Source organism: Trichophyton verrucosum, assembly GCF_000151505.1.
Source record: "Trichophyton verrucosum HKI 0517 chromosome Unknown contig00936_1.f1.exp, whole genome shotgun sequence".
In the NCBI taxonomy this organism is placed as follows: domain Eukaryota; kingdom Fungi; phylum Ascomycota; class Eurotiomycetes; order Onygenales; family Arthrodermataceae; genus Trichophyton; species Trichophyton verrucosum.
The window spans coordinates 1-23,550 of record NW_003315215.1 but is presented as its reverse complement, the minus strand read 5'-3'; the positions used below and the strand labels follow the sequence as shown (position 1 = coordinate 23,550).

The 23,550-nt window shown below is 48.3% G+C and overlaps 11 protein-coding genes across 11 annotated transcripts in view; 4 read left to right on the top strand and 7 right to left on the bottom strand.

The window, feature by feature from the left end:
* TRV_07210 (uncharacterized protein) overlaps nt 1-232 on the bottom strand; it is a gene marked incomplete at both ends in the record, with an annotated part of 2,055 nt that extends 1,823 nt beyond the window's left edge. Inside the window, one exon of the mRNA XM_003018729.1 lies at nt 12-232. Within this exon, the coding sequence (XP_003018775.1) occupies nt 12-232 (221 nt within the window). The remainder of the gene's footprint in view (nt 1-11) is intronic.
* Nucleotides 233-722: 490 nt separating this feature from the next.
* Nucleotides 723-2,660, bottom strand: TRV_07209 (uncharacterized protein; the record flags this gene model as incomplete). Its single annotated transcript, XM_003018728.1, has 2 exons — nt 723-2,446; nt 2,510-2,660. 2 exons carry the CDS (start codon nt 2,658-2,660, stop codon nt 723-725), a joined length of 1,875 nt encoding a protein of 624 aa, XP_003018774.1.
* Nucleotides 2,661-2,730: 70 nt separating this feature from the next.
* TRV_07208 (uncharacterized protein) lies at nt 2,731-7,695 on the top strand (the record flags this gene model as incomplete). The annotated part of the gene is made up of 8 exons (XM_003018727.1): nt 2,731-3,051; nt 3,120-3,175; nt 3,256-3,619; nt 3,644-5,212; nt 5,271-6,192; nt 6,230-6,610; nt 6,716-7,214; nt 7,275-7,695. The coding sequence occupies 8 exons, from the start codon at nt 2,731-2,733 to the stop codon at nt 7,693-7,695; spliced, it is 4,533 nt and encodes a 1,510-aa protein (XP_003018773.1).
* A 304-nt stretch (nt 7,696-7,999) lies between these two features.
* On the bottom strand, nt 8,000-8,566 carry TRV_07207 (uncharacterized protein; the record flags this gene model as incomplete). Its single annotated transcript, XM_003018726.1, has 1 exon — nt 8,000-8,566. The coding sequence occupies one exon, from the start codon at nt 8,564-8,566 to the stop codon at nt 8,000-8,002; it is 567 nt and encodes a 188-aa protein (XP_003018772.1).
* A 506-nt stretch (nt 8,567-9,072) lies between these two features.
* On the top strand, nt 9,073-10,354 carry TRV_07206 (uncharacterized protein; the record flags this gene model as incomplete). Its single annotated transcript, XM_003018725.1, has 2 exons — nt 9,073-9,230; nt 9,295-10,354. The coding sequence occupies 2 exons, from the start codon at nt 9,073-9,075 to the stop codon at nt 10,352-10,354; spliced, it is 1,218 nt and encodes a 405-aa protein (XP_003018771.1).
* A 256-nt stretch (nt 10,355-10,610) lies between these two features.
* On the bottom strand, nt 10,611-11,244 carry TRV_07205 (uncharacterized protein; the record flags this gene model as incomplete). The annotated part of the gene is made up of 3 exons (XM_003018724.1): nt 10,611-10,765; nt 10,862-11,018; nt 11,104-11,244. 3 exons carry the CDS (start codon nt 11,242-11,244, stop codon nt 10,611-10,613), a joined length of 453 nt encoding a protein of 150 aa, XP_003018770.1.
* Nucleotides 11,245-11,927: 683 nt separating this feature from the next.
* Nucleotides 11,928-12,923, bottom strand: TRV_07204 (uncharacterized protein; the record flags this gene model as incomplete). The annotated part of the gene is made up of 2 exons (XM_003018723.1): nt 11,928-12,568; nt 12,668-12,923. The coding sequence occupies 2 exons, from the start codon at nt 12,921-12,923 to the stop codon at nt 11,928-11,930; spliced, it is 897 nt and encodes a 298-aa protein (XP_003018769.1).
* A 2,465-nt stretch (nt 12,924-15,388) lies between these two features.
* On the bottom strand, nt 15,389-16,501 carry TRV_07203 (3-oxo-5-alpha-steroid 4-dehydrogenase, putative; the record flags this gene model as incomplete). The annotated part of the gene is made up of 2 exons (XM_003018722.1): nt 15,389-16,327; nt 16,433-16,501. The coding sequence occupies 2 exons, from the start codon at nt 16,499-16,501 to the stop codon at nt 15,389-15,391; spliced, it is 1,008 nt and encodes a 335-aa protein (XP_003018768.1).
* Nucleotides 16,502-16,854: 353 nt separating this feature from the next.
* Nucleotides 16,855-17,139, bottom strand: TRV_07202 (uncharacterized protein; the record flags this gene model as incomplete). Its single annotated transcript, XM_003018721.1, has 1 exon — nt 16,855-17,139. One exon carries the CDS (start codon nt 17,137-17,139, stop codon nt 16,855-16,857), a length of 285 nt encoding a protein of 94 aa, XP_003018767.1.
* A 261-nt stretch (nt 17,140-17,400) lies between these two features.
* Nucleotides 17,401-21,338, top strand: TRV_07201 (histone deacetylase complex subunit (Hos4), putative; the record flags this gene model as incomplete). Its single annotated transcript, XM_003018720.1, has 3 exons — nt 17,401-20,833; nt 20,895-21,079; nt 21,141-21,338. The coding sequence occupies 3 exons, from the start codon at nt 17,401-17,403 to the stop codon at nt 21,336-21,338; spliced, it is 3,816 nt and encodes a 1,271-aa protein (XP_003018766.1).
* An 820-nt stretch (nt 21,339-22,158) lies between these two features.
* TRV_07200 (uncharacterized protein) lies at nt 22,159-22,822 on the top strand (the record flags this gene model as incomplete). The annotated part of the gene is made up of 3 exons (XM_003018719.1): nt 22,159-22,161; nt 22,291-22,633; nt 22,698-22,822. 3 exons carry the CDS (start codon nt 22,159-22,161, stop codon nt 22,820-22,822), a joined length of 471 nt encoding a protein of 156 aa, XP_003018765.1.
* Between the last annotated feature and the right edge of the window lie 728 nt (nt 22,823-23,550).

Sequence of the window (23,550 nt, the reverse complement as noted above, 5' to 3'; positions counted from 1 at the left end):
GCGCTGGCTACTGGTTACTGGCTACTGTGGCTATGAGTCGCTGCTGGGCTTTGGCTGCTGCTGCTGGAGAATCCACTCGGGGCAAAACCAGAGACCAGACATCGGCGGTCTTGCTTCTCTCGCGCTGCCTAGGTAACGGCCGCCGCCGTCTCCAGGGAGGCAAAGCGAGAGAGACGAAGCTGGGGCTGGGGGTGGAGGAGGAGAGGGCGACGCTACCCACAGGCGCAGGCATGAGGTGCAGCAGGGCCTTGGCTCTCCCGTTACGCGGTAACGATACCGTCAGCCGGCCCTCTTTCTCTCTCTCTGGTGCCAAGACGGCGGCAAGGCTGGTACTGCCCGTACGCAATGCTGTAATTTATCTTGCAGCAACTCCAGTATGTAATCCGCCAGCCGGAATACGAGGGACCTGGGATGCAGGCTTCTTTTTCGCAGTAACGCTGAGATAGCTGCTTCAGTGTCAGCGTGCTTGCTGCAAAGGCCAGGCTTCTCATACAGGACGGAGCAGACGCCGCCGCTGTTGCAGCTTCGTGCATCGGAGCTCAGGCTGTTCCAAGGAGAAGCTTTGGAGATCGTCAGGGCTGGGCTGCTTAGTCATCAAGGTACATCACGCTCAAAGAAGACATTTCATACACGGTTGGTTACGCTTCATTCAGATTCTAGTAGTAACAAGTATCTATCAAGGGTATACACAGAACAGAGCATAGGTAGTGATGTAAATACCATCAGTGCTTCCTTGACCGTTTGCGGCGCTTGCTGCTGCCCTCTCGGATGTCTACCTGGGTGTCTCCGTCGGGATTTCCAGTGCTGTTGGCAGGGACAGCCTCAGCAGTCAACTCTGGCGGCTCTTCAGTACCAAACGTCTGCTTGCGCCATTCTCGCAGTCTAGCCTTCTTGCCCAGACGTTTGTGGTCTCGCTTCTTCTTCTCTGCGTCCCGGAAACTGGCCAGCTTCTTCAGGCCGGCGTACTGGTTCAGCTGAGCGTCGTCTGCCATCAGGATGTCACGGGCAGTCAGGCCGAATGAGACAGGTGACGATTCACGGTAGCGGAAAGTGCCTCCAAACTTCTTTGAGGAACCCGGTAGCAGAGATGGCTCGAGCTCGAGGGACTTGTCAGCCAGAGCCTCGATCTTTCGTCGTTCTCGTTTGGCTTCCTTTTGCTTATCTTTCTTTTCCTGGAGCATCTGCTTCTTGGACTTCTTCCCTCCTCCACTCTGGCTTTCTCCTTCAGCATCCTCGTCTTCATCTTCATCATCCATGTCGATGTCCACGTCTAGCTCCTCGTCAAAGTCAGGCACAAGGTCACCAATATCGATGTCATCATCCCATTTAGGCTTCTTTAGCCTGCGCTTCTTCGAGGAGCCGCCCTCCTCCTCCTCCTCCTCACCACTTTCATCCTCTTCCTCATTCGCGGCATAATACTCATCTCCAAACCGCCGCTTCATCTCCTTCTCCCATTTCTCATCATCCCATCCTTCGTCAAGGAACCTGCTCCAGTCTTCATCCGCAAAGTCACTGCTCTTTACACCGGCTGCCTTCTTTATCTTGGCAAGCTTCTCTTCAAGCTCCTCAATCTTCAGTCTCCGTAGTCTCGCTCGCTCCTCTTCGCGCTGCTTCTTCTCTTCCTCTTTTCTCTGTCGTTCCAGTTCTCGTTGGCGCTTGCGGCCGCTGACCTCTTCCCTTCGGACAGAATACTTGTTTGTGGTATCACGAGCATGTGTGCGTATAACTTCATTGAGCTTATTGGGGTCCTCAAATCGTAGGTTATAAGCTTCCTCGAACTGTTCGGCCTTCTTGTCTTCCTCTTCATCGTCGGACTCCAGGGGTTGGAAGCTGGATTTTGACGTAGGCACCCAGGCACGAGATGCCATAAAGTTTGACAGGAATAGTTCAGGGTCTTGATCAGCCTCCGCAACATCCTTATCTGTTATCGTAGGTCGATCAGACTTGGGCATGGGTACTTTCTCTTTGCGAACCAGGAATCCGTCGTCTTCCTCCTCCTCATCATCATCCTGCTCCCCATTCTCGGCCGTTGAGTGCATCTCCTTAACAATCGACCGTTTCAAGTCTTCCTGCTCCTGAGCGTACGTCTTCGGCGCAGCCTCTTCATCGTCGTCCACCGCGGCCTGGCCACTCAATAGGTTCTGACGATGGTAGTCTTTCAGGTACATGGGTTTTTCCGCCTTGGAGGTTTCCGATTTCGTCCCCTCTGCATTTTCTGTCTCATCCAGGGTAGTGTAAAACTTCGCATTCGGGTCATACACTTTCGGGTCCTTGGATCTTATAGCCTGCAATGTAGCAGCGATTTCCTCATCGAGGGCCTCCGTCACAAGTTCCGCAGCATCATCCTCCTCTTCCGAATCCTCAGAGTCAGATTCTTCCTCATCTTCCTCTTCGTCTGCGGACGGCTTGCTTTTGGAGAGTGATCGTTTTCCCAGCTTGTTCTCAACTAAAAAGTAGCAGGTTAAATTTCGCTCCATGTAAAACATTGGGTGAACGGATCGACACTAACGCTGTACCATCTCCTCTCTCTTCTTGTTATATTCAAAGCGCCTGGCATACTCTTTATTGACATTGAGCTTGAAGTCCTCTGCAACAGCTTCATCTTCTGAACCGCTCTCTGCAAAGAGGACCTTCTTCTGACGCTTATTCGGAGGCTCCATGGCTGCGCGAGAGAGGGACAACCGACTGAACGTCACAGGATCAAAGAGAATACAGCCAACGGGCGCCTCAATGCGTCTTTCTTCCTCCGCCAGACTCGGCCTCCTGCTCTTATCTGAAGTTTTTAATTTTTATTTTTTGTATCCTTGTGGTGGGCCAAATGCCCATGCGGTCTTGACCAATGACGTGGTCAGCCTTAAAGCTCACCGGTTCGCTGACTCATCCAACTTAACCTACTCGAGCTTGATTGACGTTGACATGTTTGAGCAGCCCGAAAAGGTAAAGCCTCGTCGTGTGGTTGCAAAGACATGGCAGCAGGTCTTCCTGATTTACTATATTTCCTTCACATTTATCCTGCCTCCTCTTGCTGATCCCAAGTGCTCTACGGTGGAGGTTTGCTGATCGCTGCTGAATTCCTGGGTGTATCGGGGAGTTTAGATCGGAGGGAGGAAGTCGTCCAGATGGCGTCACAGATACAACTCTCGATACCACAGGAAGGGAAACTGGTGAATGTCGTGTGAGTGCAGACCGTCATGTCTAGACGTTTGAATACGGAACGAAGTAACTTGCTAGGATGAAGCTAACCCTGTAATCTAGACCCGTAGTTTTAAAGGAAGCCGCTCTTGATTCACCGAGTTTTCGAGCTACGACGGTACATTTCTCCGAGCAGATAGATTATATGGAAAGATGGCTCGACAATTATATCAAAACTACAGGGCGGCTTACATCCGAGCTGGCGTCGCTGGAGAACATATCGAACGGAATCCTTGCCCATATCACCTCCCCGCCGAATATCTCCGAAGCCATCCTCGATCAGGACTATGCTCTACTCGCAATGAAACGTTACGGGGAGTGCTTTAGAGATAGCTGGTCTGGAATGATAAATGCAACCAAGCGGTTCGAGGTACAAGTCGCAGAACCTATCAGGGCGTTCATGCAGGGAGACATACGAGCATTTAAGGTTGGATATACAACCCCTATATAGATATATTGCTATTCTCCGTTAACACCTGCCCAGGAGCTGCGAAGGGTTCTCGATCAAACTCAGAAGCAGTTTGATCAGCTACAAGCAAGATACTCCTCTCAGGGAAAATCAAAAGAACCGTCTTCTTTGAGGGAAGATGCATTCCAACTACATGAGGCCAGGAAAGCATACCTCAAAGCCTCCATGGACTTCTCTGTACAAGCTCCACAGCTCAAGGTTGCATTGGAAAAGCTTCTTGTCAAAGTGTTTTTTGATCAGTGGCGAGAATTCCGGGTTGTCAGGGATGCATCCTCAGCTACCTTCACCAAATATGGGCAGGAGATGGAGCGAACAAAAGGATGGACCCATGAGTTGGAGGCAGGTGAGAAGTCTGCTCGCAGAGATCTACTGATTGCAAGAAAACAAATTGAAGAGTCTGTTGAGTATTCTACGAGACCTTCAAGAGAGCTGGACGACTATTCTATATCCACAGTGCCATACCTTGGCTCACACGGACCTGCGTCTGTCAAACTTGCTGAGAGCCATGTTTTCCTACCGGAAAAGCAAGGCTGGCTCAACCTAAGGGTCCTCACGGGAAAGCCAACGAGGACACTCTGGGTGCGGCGTTGGGCTTTTTTGAAGAATGGAATTTTTGGTTGTCTGGTTCAGAACCCTAGGACTGGTGGAGTGGAAGAGAGTGAACGAATAGGTGTATTGCTTTGCAGCATCCGCCCAGCTTTTCAAGAAGAACGTCGTTTCTGTTTCGAGGTTAAGACCAAAAGCAACACAATCCTACTACAGGGAGAGACTCAAAAAGAACTCACAGACTGGATAGGGTCATTTGAAGCTGCTAAACGAAAAGCTCTTGAAAGCCCTAGTTCAGAGATGTCAGCGGCTTCAAAATCGAAATCACCAGACCCAGCGTTTGCAATCTCACAACCCCCTGCCCCTGAATTTGCCGCAGATCCTTCCGACTCTTTGACCCCGAACACCACTGGGGAGCTGCCTGCTGTTGAACGCGGGGTCACCACGCCTTTACTGGATTTGGATGCGCTAGGTGTCAGAAGTAGTGCTGATTTCTCTCACTCTAGACGATCTACCGGTCCAGACAGAGACGCTGATGGTGCTGGTCGGGATCACACTTCAAGGATAATCCAGAAGTTAGATATCCATCGAAAACAAAATCCAAATTCGCCTCTCCTTGTGCCACCTTCGCCTGCGCAACCATCGAGTGGCATTGCTAGCTTGATATCCGCGAGCCATAGTATGTTCCCTGTCACGTCTGTTCCATTTGCAAAGGATGGCAATGTCGACAGCGGTAAACCAAGAGGTGCCTCTAAAGGAGATCGCAGTCACACCTCCCTTGCACCATCAACATTAGTTAACCCCCCTGCGCCTACAAGCATGAGTAGAGTGGCTATTATGGTCAGCGCTGAGCGAGGCATTGGTATGGGACCAGGCGATACTGCAAGCTCGATACCCACTGGAATGATGGCCAATTTATGGGGAAGTTCGCAATGGGCAATGGTGAATCAACTTCAACGAGACGAACCAACTGGAGCCCCTGCGAGTACTTCTAATCACCCCGTAGTACGCTTATCCCCTACCGTTCTTCATTCTCAGACCCAAGCTAACGAGGCAAATTCAGGTTGAAATAACTCCAGATACCCCCTCCAGCTCTACAGGTAACCCCCAAGGTCGTACATCTATGACACGTCATAGGGCTACAGTCAGCCTTGGAGACACTGGAGCATTCCATCCAGATACCGTCACAGCACTTCATGACTATCCATCTTACTATCCACAGCAACTCAGACCCCACAACTCTCAATTTCGCCTACTCTTCCCACATATACCCAGAAACGAAAGTCTTGTTCTTGTTTTCAGGGCTACATTTAGCCCAAATGATCAACAAGATTTCCCAGGAAGAGCGTTTGCAACTACTCACAACATCTACTTCTACAGCAACCATCTTGGGCTTGTTCTAACCACCTGCGCCAATTTACGCAGTATAACCGAGGTTACTGCTGCACCGGGTAGGGATTGTGACTTTTTATATCTCCATGTTGTTCCGGAAAAAGGGAGCGATATTCCTGGACGTTTGGGAGTGAAGACATTCCTGGAGCCCTTGAAACTACTGCAGAGAAGACTGAATTACCTTGTCACCAACGCTGCTCTCGACAATCCAGCGGGCTTAGAAACAGTAATTAACACTCTGATTAAGCTGGAAACCACTGGTCCGACAAGAACACCTAGTATGGACAGTTGGGAAGATGTATCTTTGAACACCCCAGCTGATGACGGTACCATGGTACCAAAACCAGAGAAATTGCTGAAAGCCAGCACATACATTGACCATGACCTGGATATCGATCCCACCAAGCAGAACTCTGCCACACAAGCTTCTCGTATAAGATTGCCTTCACAGCCAGTCATATATGAACCACAAGGGTCCCTTAACCTTGCTGCTGAACAATACGTTAACATGAGCCCCAAAGCTTTGTTCCTCGTGCTTTTCGGAGATAATAGTCCGATTTGGCAGCTGTCTCAGCACCAAAGAAGAGCGCAGAGTATGTGACTCCTATCCTACTGTATGATGTTTTACAGCTAATGGTATGAAGATATCAAGCAAGGGCCCTGGGTCACTTTACCTTCCTCCCATCTTCGACGTGAGATGGCGTATCAAATTCGCATGGTTGATACATTCGGTAAGATTTTCCAAAAACTCTCAATTTTCCCACTCAACTAATATTGTATATCATCTAGGACGATCCCACCTCGCAGACGTCTGTGATTACCAAATCATAGATGTATTTAACGACCACCTTTGCTATGTTGTCACGGACAAACGCACTCCCTGGCATCTACCATTCAAGCGGCAATTTAGGCTCGTTAGCAAAGCTGTCATCACCCATGTTTCCAAATCTAAATGCAAGCTAGCTATATTCACCAAGGTTGAGTGGATATCGCAGCCATATCTTATAAGCAGTAAGTCTCTCAGTATTCCTTCACGCGCTAGGGTTTGCATAGTTAACACACATCAAGGTATAATCGAACGGCAGGCAATGAGGGAGCTAGAACAAAGCTCACTAGACTTGATCGACCTAGTGTCAGACCAAGTAAAACGACTTGGGCCGTATCCTACAACGAAAAGCGCAATCTCCATGTTTGGTAACATTGGCCATCAGACAGAAACTTCCAACATCACAGTTTCTGAAAGGGTTCGGTTACAGCTTCAGCGCCCATTAAAGCAGAGTGGTTTGCTGCCACTGCTACTAGAAACATCTGGATCGTTATTCCAATCTGCAGCATCTTCCTTGATTATCTGGTTCTGGGCCCTGCTTCGATGGATTTGGAAAGTATCTAATGCCAATAAGACTATTCTATTGCCATTGATCCTCAGTCTTCTCGCTAATGGGTTTCACTCATGGCGTGATACAATGGATTGGTGGCAAGAACGCAACGCGGGTAAATTCATGGCCCGCCTTGGTGTTCGTCCAAACGTAGTGATGGGCAAAGCAGTCTATCTTAAAGATTTAAATGACGCTGTTCCGGATTCGGTAGGGATCCAGGGCTTCAATACTAGCATTTGGTTAGTCTTTCCCTACTCCAAATACAGCATTTAGATGCGCTAACATTGAGATCTCTATAGTTTTTCAACATTCCGTGAAGAGAACGGGTTGACAAGAGATAACTTACTATTACCGCCATCAGGCACACCTGCTCAGAATAAAATATCACGTAACGCAGCATACCGGCTCCAACGCACTCGGGAAAGACTTGGGTCCTATCGCCACAACCTCCTTGTTGGCCTAAAGGTGGTGAATAGCATCGAGAAGGAGGTTCTTCACTTGGAGTGGGAGCGATGGCTTCGTCGAGAAACCGGGAGATGCGCCATGCTTGATATAATGCTCAAAGAGCATATACAATATCACGATAATGACGACTATGACGGAGTTTTGGGTATTCGAAAACAGATTTTATCTGGAAACCAGAAGGAAATTGAGAAGTGGTATAAGGAGTATTGTTCGAGTTGCCAGCGGGACCAGGAGAGGATTCATATCAATAATTAGCATCAGCGTCCTTGATCCTTTTCACCACTTTTGATTTTCGGCATTCGTTACGCATCTTATATATACCCTGTTGGCGAACGTGGTGGTTTCATGATATTCAGGGCGGCATGGTTGTTGTTTTTTCCGCATTTTTTTATATATATAATTCAATCCGTCTCATTGTACGACAGCCGTGGTAATCGGGCTGATCAGGTCAAATATATCTAGGCAAACTCTGGATCTTCATTGTTCACTCATGATTTGGCGACCATGTCCATAGTGTCCCTCACAATTAAGACTCTGTAGGGCCCATTTGAAAGTTTGTCTAGTTTTGCCTTGGCTTAGGTGTTCCCTCCATCGTCACGTAATATACGACAGTGCCATCTCCACCCAAGCCTCGATTCACCATTGCAAGTAAAGCTCTCTTCCCTCCCCAAGGCTTTTCCTTTTTGAGCTTTACATATTCTTGCATGCTCTTGGTCGCTTCTTCCAAGTCAACTGAGCCTGGCAGAAAATCCTCAGCCCGACTAGGCAAAGAGTCATGTAGGCCAGCTAGTCGACTTAATGTCCATTTCTCTCCCTGTGCTGTCGGAATTACCCATTCCCTGTCTGCTGGTATGTCTTTCATAGGAATATTGTGCTCCAACAGATACGCTTGTTCATCCGGGTGGATGTAAATGGGTTGGGGAGGGGTGCCAGATATCAAAGGTATGGACTGCTTCTGGGAAAGAGAGAAGGGTTCATGGATTTCTAAATCTTTCCATTGGTGCTGGTGTTCAAGATTATGAAGAATCTCGAGTGAGAGAGCCACGTGAGGTGGGGGGGTTTGTGGTTGCGAGGAAATCAGCGTCGTGACGGCTGAAGGCGCTATTGCTGGATGGTGAATCGACATCTTTGAAATAACCACGCGAGACCCAAGAAATCAACATGGAAGGTCAGCTGCGAAGTTGGCTGAGCCATACACCTTTTAATCTGCCTGCTCAAATAGCGTGAAGGCAGCCGTAAGCTGGTGCTGTCGACTAGTTAATAATAAAAAGTGGAAGAAGGGCGAAAATGAATTAAAGTTTTGATATCGATTTAAACTCCATCTGATAAGCCTTTAGCGCCTATTATGTAATCGATAATTAAGGTACTGGACAGATTTCAAGATCGTCATCGCCCGAACAAGAGGAAGATCAAAGTAACAACAACTCACTTGAGACTTTTTTTGTGCCTCCTGTATTTTATTTCTTGCTTCAGTATTCCTTTCTAGTCCTTTCGTTTTCTCAATTTTTTTTTCGTCATCTTCTCTGTCAATGGGACGGTTAGACTCTTGAGCCCTTTTTATCGATTCACACATCGTCAATGGCGCGTGAGAAACAAAAGGTTCCCGTTCAACGGGTGCCCTCCGGGGGAATCATGCATGCCCCCAAGGATATTCCAGATATGAATATTAATTCAACAAATGGTGCAATTGAACAGTCAGAGAAAGGAAAGCCGATCCAGGCTGCTTCAGAGCCGTCCCAAGCCGGGCTTTTGCAGTTGGTGATCTGCGTGACTGGCATCTATGCATCATTGTAAGTAGCCCTTAGAGGGTATTGTGCTTCCGAAATATAATTCTCTAACACTGCTTGTTGGTAGTCTTTCATGGGGAGTGCTTCAAGAGGCAATCACCACCACGTACTATCCTGTGCATCCACCAACTTCCGCGGTTCCAAACCCCCAAACCGAACGATTTACTTTCTCACTCGTTTTGAATACTATCCAATCCTTTTTCGCGGTCATCACGGGCTCCATGTACCTCTATTTCTCAACTCCTCGCGGGTCGAGCACACCGTCCATATTCCCGACCAGTCGGATTCTCATTCCTTTGGTACTTGTCAGCTTATCGACCTCTCTCGCCTCTCCTTTCGGATATGCCAGTCTCGCGCACATCGACTATGTCACCTTTACATTGGCAAAGTCCTGCAAGTTATTGCCTGTCATGTTTCTTCACCTGACTATTTTCCAAAAACGTTACCCTCTATATAAGTACGGTGTTATTCTCCTCCTTACTATTGGAGTGGCGACCTTTACTCTACATCATCCCGGCACGGCGAAGAAAAGTAGTGGATCTAAGGGACCAAATGCATCGTCTCTGTTCGGTCTCTTCCTTCTCTTCATTAATCTTCTTCTGGATGGCCTTACAAACACAACACAAGATCATATTTTTACGTCCCCAAAGCTTTACGGCAAATTCAGCGGGCCTCAGATGATGGTTGCTCAGAATTTCATATCCACCATTCTCACGAGTGCTTATCTTGTTATCATGCCTCACCTCTCAACGTCTATTCTGCCACTGTTACCTCTACCTATCCCTCCATCTCAAACATCTGAACTCTCATCTGCCATAGCATTTCTCTCCCGCCACCCGCAAGCTACTAAAGATGTCGTTGCCTTCGCTGCCTGTGGTGCAATTGGCCAGCTGTTCATTTTCTATACATTAGCTCACTTCTCTTCCCTCCTTCTGGTCACGGTAACGCTGACCAGGAAAATGTTAACCATGCTTCTCAGTGTTGTATGGTTTGGTCATCAATTGAGTGGAGGCCAGTGGGTGGGTGTTGGTTTGGTATTTGGCGGAATTGGAGCCGAGGCCTGGGTTCAGAGGAAGGAAAAAGAGAAGAAGCTCCGTGAGAAGGCTAAAGAGGGAAAATCCCTTTAGATACATATCCACCAGGACTGCTGCCCACTGGAGAACTTACGACGTTATTCCCATGTTAGACTCCGGCGACCCCGTGGACCTTTCCAATTCATATACCTCCTTCTGCCCCCACATTCTTTAGACAAGACGTTTCATTTACAATAGACTAGCCTTCACATTCATGTATATAGTTGATTTATAGGCTTCAATACCCTAAATTATATATCTGTTCAGACTAATGCAGCCGATGTTGGAGAATCATTTTTGTATCATTTGCTTATTTCCTTCCCTCTACCATGATAATATGGTAACCAAATCCTGTCTTCACTTCGACATATTTGGGGTTTCCTGTTGTGCTTGGTTCTAATTCGTACGCTGCTTTCTCAAACGCAGCATCCAAGCTGCCCCTAACTTTCCACCCGAGTGATCCACCTATATATAAGAGGTCGTGTCAGAAGGTACTCATTATGCAATATGCAATATCCAAACAAGCAAGCTGGAGCATTGAACTTGTCAGTCAAATTGTACCTTGTCTTGCCTTGTCCTCCGAAAACTCTCGAGCAACGTCATCAAACTTGGCTCCTGCTCGTAATTTTTCCAGGGCCTCTTCCTTCTTCGAGTGTTTCTCGCACTGTCCACGGTATATAGTAAGTAAATAGTCAAGACTCGAGCCAGCCTTCCCTGCCTGGATATATGTATAACCAATTGGGTACATGTCTCCCCACAACAGGTGTAGTGACTCGGGTAAATCGGATATATTCACGACGTACAAGAATATGTCGAACGTTTATAGAATTAGCTGCCTTCAGTCCTTTCCCTTTGCCACTGTCTGAACTTTCTGATTCTTTTCCTTTCCCCTTGCCTTTCCCGCCTGCACTCTTGCTATCACCTCCCTTGTTCTTTGGCGCCATTGGCAGAGTGTGGAAATAAGGATTACTGGTAGCAATAAAAGGGTACTATGTGGTATATTTGCAAAATCAGGTATAAGTATAATAGTTTGATAATAGCTTCGGTAGTAGCAGGTGGCCAGTGGAAGAATCTCGCATGCCTTGACTTTGATATGATTGTTGACGAGGAGGTGGAGTTGAAGCCCACCAGCAGCTGACTAATAGATTTAACTAGTTAACTAGTTAACTAATGAGTTAAAACTGTGTGCCTAGCAATTATTTACTTGGACATTCCAAGGGTTCCTATAGACCTAGGTAGTCAAGCAATCAGTTAACTGCTCAACTAGCTATCATATCCTCTAGAGTATTCCATGTACAGCGTAGATGGAGAGTGTCTCTGCTTCAGAAGGATCTAAGAAACCAAAAGGCCTCAAGTACAGTGAGATCTACTGTGATACGAAACTGTTAAGGACTTCAAAATATGTTTCGTCTTTACGCAATATTCAGCCTGCTTTCTATATATATCGAACGAATAGAGCGTTATTATGTCTGAAGGAGTTGATATTAGGTATCTTTTCTAGGAATTAAACATTCCGGTGATGGCTCACACGCCAAAGCAAACGAGAACATAATATATACATCGAAATTTATAAGCCATGTAGAAACAGCTCCTTAAAATAAATCCAAACTATGGCACCTATTATAATTTATGGCAATTCATGATGTACTATATCATCACCAACCCTGCCGGTCGGCTTTCCCACCGGTATCGATCCGAGCATCTCGCTGGCAGGCCGCTTCTGGGGATCGTTTGTCTCACTAACGACAGGAAGTGAGCCCGGTACTTCGTCGTGCATCTCCGGTGGTCCAGGGGGTGAGTACTTATTCGAGTCCTTGCCGCTGACCATTGGGATGACTTTATCCGAATTCCGCCGCCGTCGAAGTAGTATAAGAATATATACCGCAGCCGCGATAGCAATTGAACCAAGAGCCACGCCTGTCCCAATGCCTGCTTTCGCACCGGTACTGAGGCCCGCCTTCTCATGACTAATGGGTACCGGGCCGGTTGCAGTAGGTTCCAGTGTTCGCGTTACTACAACAGTCGCAATCGTTGGTACAGAGCTTTCTGATGCCGATGTTGACGTGGCAGTTGTTAATGTAGTATAGCTCGAGGTTGACGTGCTGGTGATGGTGGTATATAGTGTGGTTGCCTCGTCACCGTCACCATGGATAAAGAACGCTTGAGATCTTGCAAACAATGTCTCATCCACATACCACTCGTTGGTTTGTTTTCTGAGGTCGAAATGGAATGGCGACCATTTAAGGTCCTCCTTTGGTAAGAAGGTATCTACATGGGTGTTGTAGGACGATTTTATATCTTTTATCCCCTCTGAATGAATTTGTCAATATTTCCCAAACTTGTAATAACTGACTGCATCTGACATACCAAATACTGGCCATACGACTGGGCAGTCTGGATCTTCCGACACTAGCCATATATTGTATGCATCTGCTTTCCCAATACAAGTTTTGATCTCTTCATCCGACCATCCTCCAAACTGTATCGGAAGCCCTTCTTCCCAGGTATAATTAGAGCGCTGACCCACTGATGGCCCATCGATGCGCACTGGACGGCAGTCCAAGGCCAAACTGTGTATGGCGTTATGCGATAGCAAGAATAGTATATGAAGGAAAATGCCCATTTTCGCTATGGACGATGAAATGAAAAAAACTTACTGTCCACAACAAGGCCACCTTGGGGTCCAAATATAAAAACAACAAAAAGGGGCTGAGCTACTTGCTGGGTATCATGGGTATTTCATGTGCAGGGGATTGCAGGAAATAACATAAAACATCCATGTCGCGTCATATTGGGATGCCCAACTAGATGTTGCGCTGTGCATGATAAATGTTGGTTTGATGGTCGGTCACCACTAGGTTGCCAACATTTCCCGTTCCAACCTCCAGCGAAGCCCAAAGGATCGAAAGAGATGGATTTGATGCTATGGGTCTCATATAGAGAATAAAATAAAGCCCCGCTAGAGCGTTTCCATTCTGATACCGTTGCATCGTTGTATAATATTTCACTGGAAGTGCAAGTTGGATATTGCTATGTATAGCAGGCAACTGAAACCACTGCGGCATCCCTTATCCCATTCTTGGAACTAGTGAACAATTGTCGTGCTTATTGGTGAATGGCCCCCGGCACCCCAGCATCCCGGAACTGATCGGCCACAGGGCATGTAGTAATAATACCCAGATGCTATGCCAAAGCGAGGAGATTGCCACATCATTCTAGCAATCTGTCGAGACATCCCATTGCATGACCGTGGTTTTCTTGCGGGGACAAACAGCCACACTGGATGGCTTAGTAGTGAAACTGGTCAAAACGGCCGTTGGGACCTAAGTTAGGTACAGTCCTTTCCCAGATCCCTTTCCTTAGGCGCGTGGTATTTTTGACAAGGTAACTACTTTACTTACTCCGTGCAGCCCGAGATATCTAGGGAGCCACCGTTGTGATCTCGTATTTGTTATGCCTGTGGTTAAGAAAAGAACTGGCAGGGTTGCTCACGAGAACAGACCAACCGCTCCCAGGCTCGATAATAGCAGCGAATATCACTGCTACCCTCCGAGAGCATCCAAAGGCCTTTCGTAGACACCGAAAACGGGGGAGTCCTTCTAGAAGTGTGTAGTGTCAAGCTTCTCTTCCAACCGTCGCGTTGATGCACGCTGGCACAGGGACTACCTAAGTGTGATGAAATTGCATGGCCCCATATAAATCGAACGAGATCCAGGGGAGATAATGCTCGCCTTTTACATCGTATAAGAGCATTCGCTGACGGTGCCTGCGCGCTGGTAATAATTCACTCTTGAGTCGTGCTCGACGATGATTTCTGCGTGGTAGACATTGTTAATATCCCGCGCGGGTTTCCCATGACGGACCGAGCCATGTCTCGCTCATCCTTTCAGGCTATTTTCATCAAGTTAACAGAGTCGAGAGCATCGAAAAAATATCGACGACTCAAGGAAGTTGAGCAAAACAGAAAATATTCAACGTGATGGATATCAACAAACCCGATCGGACATGTGACCAACCAAAAAAATGCTTAAATACTAACGAACAGCTTCACAGCAAACAAAAACTTTCATGAGAATAACACGTCTGCATCAGTAAACTGTCGTTTACAGTGCAACTTGTTGTATAAACTATCAAGACAACCTAGCCAAGTTGCGTAACTACCACAATCATATCCAAGGAACTCGCGGAGTCTGATATTATGAGGAATATGGCGGAGGGGCGACTAGATGGCCCAGGAGGCTTGGAGAGGTACAAAATCAACCAGCTCCCGGACACAGCATATTATATTCCCAATTTCATTTCCGAGGACGAGGAGGAGATGCTTTTAAGCAGAGGAGGTAGCTTGTCTGTCTTGATACATGAAGATCGTGGGTGGTGAAAAAGTCGAGTTAATGTTTACCAGAGTTACTAATACTTATACAGATAACATCTGTTCCAGTCCCTAGATGGACACAGTTATCCCGGCGGCGTCTACAGACATGGCCGTCTGCGCTCAGTAAATCCAATGCCCTGCTGGCCTCACCGCCACCAGCCTGGCTGGAGAGTCCTATTGCTTCTCGATTTCAAGATCTATGCATCTTTGCCGAGTCTCCTCACAAATCGCCCAATCATGTGCTTATCAATGAGTACCAGCCAGGGCAAGGAATAATGCCTCATGAAGATGGTTCAGCGTACTATCCTATCGTGGCAACAGTGAGTCTTGCAGCACCGATTATCTTAGATATCTATGATAAGAGGCCAAACGATCTACCTGCTCCAGAACTCCTCTCAGTGGAGAAAGAGACGGTGAGAAGCCAGATTGCTCCACGATTTCGAATCTTGCAGGAAAGGCGAAGTCTGCTGGTTACCACGGGGACGTTATACTCTCATTTTTTGCATGGGATTGCAGAACGGACGTCCGACGAAGACCTTGGGCCGGACACGATATGTAATTGGGGTAACTTGGGTGACAGCCAGCTCTTCGAAACGGGGAAATACGAAAGACAGACACGAATTAGTCTGACATATAGGGATGTGCTAAAGGTATCAAAGCTAGGAAATAGTCTAAGATTTCTAAGTAAGTGACGGCGATAGGAGGCATCTGTTAGTCTACCATATAAAGGGTAGCATGATCCATCTGTCCTTAACCTTTTCCCTCCCGAACTTCTCGCTATACCACTTCTTCGTAGCTGCTGCTGAAGTACCCAGCTGCACTGCAGTGAGAATCACAGCGGAGAAGATGGTATTGTTGACAATCGATCCTGGGGGTGCAGCAAGGAAGCTTAACGAAAGGTATATCATGCATTCCGCTGTGTAGTGTGGAGATATTATGTTGACGAACGCGGGATGCACCGGGAGGGTATATTTAACAAGGGATGCCAGATACTCGTGGCAGTCATACTGTATTCCAGAAGCAAATATGAACACTGGGATAAAGATCAACGACCTCAGGGAAGGCGCCGTCAGAGCAGCATTGCCCAATGGACTATTAGTTGAGAGTAGAGTTGCTTTAAGTTTCAAGTTAGATCCGCGTTCAATCAAATATAAAAAGGTAGAAAAAATCCTACTGGTTCCTTCAATCCAGATAGCAACTCCCATGACGATGTAATAGGCAAACCCGTAGAGCCAATGCCCGACGTGCATCCTTGCCTGAGAGGGCTTAACAAATGAGAGGCACTCGTAGAGTCGACGGCAGGCCTGGATGGTGAAAAGTGACCAGCAAAGGAATATCTGGTTAAAGGACATTGAACTCTTTCGGGTTTCATGATCTACCATGCTGGCAATGAGCTTAAAGGCCCATCCTCTGGCCAGAAGCTGATACCACCAGAAGAACGCCACGCCGACGGCGCAGTAGTAGAAATGAGTGAAGTAGGAATGCGGCACATCCCAGGTTGCCACGCGGTCCAGGATTCCTGCAATGCCACCCCATGGAGGGACAGTGGCCACTGCCGAAGGTTTGCTACTCGGCTCCTTCGATGCTGGCAGAGTCCGGGCACCATATGAAATGAACCTGTCACGAAGGAACTTGAGACTGTTGACAGCCATGACCTACAAATCAGTCAGTGATTTTACACTCTCGCCCATCATCGACGCCATCTCGTTCTCTTCTCGGTTAAATCTTTGTTACTCCGTATCAGTATCGGGCTCTCGTACACTGGCAGCTAGCACCACATATCCGCCTCTTATCCAGTCGACAAGGTCCATGCCAGCGAGCCCATCCATGCTGGATCGCCGTCTTCTGCAGTAGATACGCCTAGCCCGTCGTCAGATTAGGATATTTATATCTTTAGTCCTCGACGCCGCAGACGAGCATCGACATCGACATCGACAGCACTACTCCGTACAGCGTCTCGATCGATTGTTGTTTTGTTTGCTTTTCGTCCTTCGACTTCGCCGCGCTTGAAAGCCCCAAGCGCCCACGTGACCAGTAACTACTGGACTGTTAGTCAGCCCACCACGCAAATGGCGAGGCAGCAGAGCGAGAGACGCCGCGGCTGCCCAGCGCTTTCGTCTCATCTCGTCTTTCGTCTGGCCTCGTCTTCTCGTCCAGACTGTCGACATAACTCACGCCAGACTTAGTAAATGGATAATTCATTGAAATGCCAGCTTAGCCGCCCCTCCGCGCCCTGCATGTCGCATCTGCCTGGCTGCTCGATGGCGGCCTGTCGCTGAGTAAGCATCCCAAAGCAGCTAGCACATTGCCCGAAGGAGCCTAGCGCCCTCTCTTTTTTTCTCGTCGCAGCAAAAGTTCGTCCGCGAAGGCCAAAACCAACTTCTTCTTCCTCTTCTTCTTCCTCCTTCGCTCCTCGCTCGCTCCCTCGCTGCCCCCCAAAGAAGAAGACGACGACCTCGACGTCCATCCACCACGACACGCTGCCACGACTGGCCTGCAGACCCGATATATCAGTTGATCACTGCACTGCTGCTGCTCTTGAGTCGTTTTGGCTGCCTCGCACCGCGTTTTTGCTGGCCAAAAGCAGCTCCCAAGTGCCCTTTCTAGCGTGCCCCGTCACCAAAGGCAACATCGCCCTCTCGCCCTTTACTGACCTTGCCATCGGTTCCTCGAGCCCTCCTCTGCTGAGGATGCCACACGGCGGCTCGATATCTCCAGTTCAACCGCTATGAGTGATGTTGAAACGGCCTCTTCGCTACCGGAAACCTTGAACTCCTCCCATCAGAGAGCCAATCTTCACCTCGCCCCCAAACCCGCTCTGGACGTGCCTAGGAGTGCCACTTCTGCCAACGGAGATGATGGACGGCCTGTGGCGGAGGACGCGGATGTAAACGATGACGCCGTCAGTGTCAAGGCTGATTCTGAGGCAGAAACTATCATCCAGTCCGGCAGAGAGGAGTTGTCGCCAGAGAAGAAGAAGACCTACATTCGACATGTCCCCGGCCAAAACGATAAGAATGGATTGGACCTGGCCTCACGGAAGACTCCCAAGTTCAGTCAGCCTGGTAACTGGCAACTCGGCAAGAGGAAACGACCTGACCACGAGAACGATGACTCCAGGTCGGCCCTTCGAAGTAACCAGAGTTCTCGAGCATCGAGTCCGGTTCCGGCCCTAAAACAGGAAAAGATAGACGAACCACAGGCGCTGTCCAGTATTCAAGGTCCCCCATCTCCCAGTGATGATGTCTCTACTGAGCGGAAACCGGACGATAAGTCTAGGAAACCAGAAAGCGCAACTATTGACACTAGAGATGCTCCTGCCGGTGGGCGTAGGCTTAACCATCGGTCCAACTCCCATGGCCATGAATCTGCTGGGAAATCTGAGTTGTATGCTTCCCGCCGTCAGGACAGGTCTCACTCCCCTCCGATTCGCTCACACAAGAGGGTCACATCTGATTCTACACACTCCCCTCCGCTTTCCAACATCCAAAAGAGAAGAAAATTACCCCCACAACCATTGATGGACCAGTCGAACCATGCTTCGGAAGGCAGAGCCTCGCCATCTTCTGCCTCAAGCGCTGGTTCACCACCTCCTAATCCACGTAATCGTCGACTAACCTCCTGTGACACTTTTCCTTTTTCGCCCGTAAAGCAGGCACAAAATAAAAAGCTACGCGACCAGAATGGCCGAACACGTCTTGCCAGAGCCTGTGCTGCACAGGAAATAGAAGCAGCCAAGTGTCGGCAGGCTGAACGACCAGAGGACCTTAATGTTCCCGATAATGCAGGAAACACGCCACTCCAGATTGCTGCCCTTGAAGGATGTGCTGAAATTGTGAAATTCCTAATCGAGGCCGGTTGCGATATCCACACCAAGAACATTGATCGTGATACACCCCTCATCGATGCGGTGGAAAATGGGCATTTGGATGTCGTTAAAATACTTTTAGACGCTGGTGCAAATCCCCGTGTTGGCAATGCAAAGGGCGACGAACCATACGACCTTGTTCCGTCTGACAATGAGAACCGGCATGAACTACGACGCGTTCTTGCAGAGGCGAAATGCCGTGGTAACAAACGACGGAAGTCGGATGATATCAGTGGGCAAGGGGCTTCCTCAACTAAGGATCCTCGTTCGAGAGGAGCATCAGCTGCAAGCTCACCAGATTCCCCTCCCCACCATGCCCAGAGCCCTCCACCGCAATATAACCGACGGAAAACCGTTAGGAGTGAAGCTACTCGAAATGATCTGCTGTGGACAAAACCAACTTTCGAAAATCTTCGACTTTTTGCTGCAAAGGGTGACATGGCCGGAGTAGCTACCATCCTCAATATTCTCCAGAAGGCGGACACGGAATCCCTGATTGCAGCAGCAAAGGGTGGCCATGATGAAGTGCTCGGACTTTTGCTTGGAATGGGGAACCCAGACCCTGATCCGGAGCCCCTAACTAATGGCAACCACAGAGCCGGCCATGACACTCCCATGCTAGCAGCGATCGGACGAGGTAATATTGATGTCATTAAGCTTCTATTGGACCAACCGGGCTTCAACCCTACCCGTACGGACCACAAGAATCGTCGATTTTTTGAACTTGCAGAAGAACGCAGAGGTGATAACTGGGAACTGGAGAGGGACTTACTGAAAGAAGCATACGACGAATATATCAGTGCGCATCCTAAAGCCCAGAAAGGCGAGTCAAGGTCTCCACGACGGCCACGAGATCCACTCAAAGTTGCCAAAAGGCCGGATCGTGACTCCCCATCTCCGGCCTCTGTCGTTCGTAAGAGCTCGAGTAAGGGTGTCACGTCCCATCGCCAAAACGAGGAAGTGTCTAAAGAAGTGAAGCTACAAAAGGAAAGAAAGAGAGCGGATGGTGTAGCTTCCACGAAGGACAGACTGGCTACAAACAAAGTGTCAAGCCGGGAAGACTCTCATGGCTTAATGGATGAAAGAGATCATGGGCAGTCTGACAGAAAGCATAAAATGCCATCCGACTCCCGTAGCCCACGGGAAGCCACACCTCATAAACATGGCGAAGAACCTGTCAAACGTCGTCGTCTCATTGCTGGACGACCGCCACCAGATCATGCCAAACGAAGACCAAGTGTGATGTCTTCGGACTCATTTTCCGGCCGTGAAGATGTATCCAACAAGGCAGGTATCACCGAAGATTCAAATGATAATGGTTCAAGGTCAGAGAAACGCAACTCTGTCTTGAAACGTTCCCGAAATAGCGTCTCACCAAAGCCTTCGAAACCTCGAAATACCGAGAATGAAGAGGTTCGCGAGAAACATGTCAAGAAACGACGGATACTTTCGAGTGAGCATTCAAGCCAACCCCAAACCACCGTTGAGGGGTCAAAATCGAAGGTCGAAAACGATACTCAGACTTCTAAGCCGCGTTCGGTCCACCGTGATAGTCTTGGCTTGAAGACGGAGGGTTCTAAAGCAGCTGACCATTCGATAAGCCATAGCGACAAGCATCGTTCTACTTCTCGCGACCCTACAGCCACTAAAATCAAACGCAGAGCTTCCGACTCTGGTGTTAAAGCTGAGACGCCATCTGAAAGCAATGCCGCGGCTAAGGCTAAGCATGAAAGTCACGCTGAGAAGGAGCATGCTCCTACGGAAGCGGAGCTTGAAAGAGCAGCGGAAAAGGCTCAAGCAAAAGCACGGAAGGAGGCAGAAGCTGCCAAGATAGCTGCTGAAAAGGCAGCTATTATTGAACGCGAGAAAGCCGAGCAAGAAGAAAGAAGGCTGGAAGAAGAGCGGAAGAAACAGGAAGAAGAGCGAAAACAAGAGGAGGAACGCAAGCGCAAGGAGATAGAACAGCGACGAGCTCGCCAGGCAGAAGAGGAGCACCAGCGAAGAGTGGAACAAGAACGTCTCCGCCAGGCGCGTATACGGAGAGAACAAGAGGAACAAGAACAAAGACGGCGCGATGTCCTTCCTCATCGTCTCCGTACTGCTGCCAACCTAATCGGTGCCAATGACCCGCGAGCTAGGAGTCATGAATTCCTCAAAAGGGTCATGCCCATCCTGCAAGCGACAAGGGATGACCTCGAGCCACTCTGTGATCCCGAGCTGAAGAATGAGAAGTGGATTTTGAACTTCTACGTTGCTCTATTACTTGCGACTAACGATCTTCAGTTGTCACAATGTAGGTTTCTCCATCATTGTTTTTCAAAAGCGTGAATTATTGTGCTAACCGAAACCTGTAGACCCCAGCTGGGAGAAGAGAGTTGCCACACCTACTCAAAGAAGCAATATCTGGGATTGTAGCGGGCCCATGCTATCGAATCCTCAACAACTCAATCCTGTCAAGGCTGGCGGAAATGATTATTCTCGCATCTACCGGGAAACCAAACCATTGTATGAGAAGATGGAGCATGTTTTCTGGGTAAAGGTATGTCACTGTCCCTGCTGCAAAGTAGAAGCAAAAGCATAGAAGCTAACTGCGCAATCAGTGCTCTGATTTTATGGATCTGGTCCCGCATATTCCGCATCTTCACGGCCTTAATATCACTTTTGTTAGCATGCATATCGACCCGGAGCCTTCTGCCTCACTCCAGGATAAATCGCACATTGTCAATGGAGATCACTCTTCTCACCACCCCTTGATCAATGGCACTTCCGAGCCTAACGGTGTTAACCACAGCTCCTAGTCCGTAACCGTGCAATTCCTGAGATGTCACCTCTGGCATCCCCTCGCACGGTTCCTTACTCTGTTGTTTATTCCTCTGTCCAGCGTTTCTTTTTCGTTTTCTGTCCATTTGCAACATACCTCCTGCTGCCTGTTTACTTGCCACCATATTGTTCGAGTTTTTTTCATCCCGTAAAACGGCTGCGTTCATCATTTTGGCGACACGGAACGTTAGATTACTTCAACCGGTGATCATTGGGCTTTTGTATGTAGATGCATGTTTCAAGGCGCCTAGGGGGGTTTTCTGGAAAAGGTGGGATGGCCGGACATGCGCAGGGTTCTTGTGTCTGTGTCTTTCCTGCATCTATGCTTGTTGTTCTTTTGTTGTCTCATGTGTGAGTGTTTGGATGCCCGGAATTTGGTTGGCCGGGTTGTTGGTCGTTGGCTGTTCCATTTCTTATCTTATTATTTCTTTTCTTTTCGTTTTTTTTTTTTTTTTACTTTGTTCGTGATCTCCTCCTATACGAGACTCAGCACGCTTCAGGTGCTCCCGCTTCATCTTGATTACCTTTCTCCTTCGGTCTTTGCAGCGTTATGTAGTCGGAATATAACGAACGAGTCTACTTGCTCTCTCAAATTGTTCTGGGAGGTTGGCGGTGGGTGGCTACCTTACGTAAGCACGCTTTAGGGCACACCCACCAGAAAAATAATTTCCGATCAGCGACTCCGCGAAATATCTTTTTTGCAACCTCGATTTCTCTTTCTCCCTCTTAAACAACCACATATACATAACTCTTTGAGGATCATCCGACATTTAGGAAGTGTCCTTGAAATCAATCAAAATGGTACGTTTAACTCGAGCCAGGCTAATGTTCCATCGACCGCGGTCTTCAGCACCCGCTTATCGCAATATCGCAATACAATATGATACACACCAAACGGGAGAGGAAAAGCAGGACAATTGCAGCTAACAGATCGTTCAATTCCAGTCGGACGGAGAAGAGACCACCTCGAACGCCGGCGTCGTTGCCGCTGATGAAGTTGAAGTTTCCGCCAATGCCACCGCAGGCAGCTCCATGTCTGTCCTGGACGCATTGAAGGGTGTCTTGAAGATCGCTCTTATCCACGATGGTCTTGCCCGTGGTCTCCGTGAGGCTGCTAAGGCTCTTGACCGTCGCCAGGCCCATATGTGTGTCCTGAACGAGGGATGCGAGGAGGAGGCTTACAAGAAGCTCGTCATTGCCCTTTGCTCCGAGCACAAGATTCCTCTCATCAAGGTCCTTGATGGCAAGATGTTGGGTGAATGGGTTGGACTTTGTAAGTCGCCTTGACGTGTCGGTAGTTTTTGGCTGGAAAACAGATGGCTAACCGATTTGATTAGGCGTTCTCGACCGTGAGGGTAACCCACGCAAGGTCGTCAACTGCTCTTGCGTTGTCCTTAAGGACTGGGGTGAGGAGTCCCAGGAGCGTTCCATCCTTCTCAACTACTTCCAGACCGAGCAGTAAATGCTCTCCAATGTTAATTACTGTCTTTTAAATGGCGCTCGTTCAACTACGACCTCGGCTCTCGCGCAAACACTTCGATAGGGTCGTGCTTTACTGTTGACGTGAGCTGGTCTATGGATCTGGGAAGCGCAGGGCATGCTGATATCTTTGCAGATGTTCTGTAACTGGAATGAGACCAGGGTCAACTTGGTTTCCTTCGTTACTTTGATATCTCTTTCGATATATGCCCTTCTGGGAGGGATTCATGTACTTAAGAAGACATGTTGATGTTGAAAAATAAAATAAAAAAAGGATGAACAAACAACACTTTTTAACGCATTGCCTGCCTACGTATATAAGACACCGGAGTGGGTGGGTATATCAATAGTTCACTACAGGTAGAACGGTAACGGCTATACAAGTAACAAAGGGAACAGAAAAGTAGCGCTCTAACGCCAAACAGAGAGCAAAAAGGAAAAAGGAGAAGAGTATGTACAAGATGTCTGCAGGTAAAATAGACAACTCGAGTCGAGCAAGTAGATAAGAAACAGCACCGAGATCCTGCGGCCCGCTTATCTAAATTTATAGGCAGGGAAAACCATCTTGTCTTTCAAAATCGGGTCAAGAGAAAGCTGTTGGTAGGGAGAACTTCCAGGATCATAATACATCCCTTCGATGCGACCAGTTTCACGATGGACGGAGATGTAGTAGAAACCAGATATAGTCAGCCCCTGGCGAGAATGAGATGG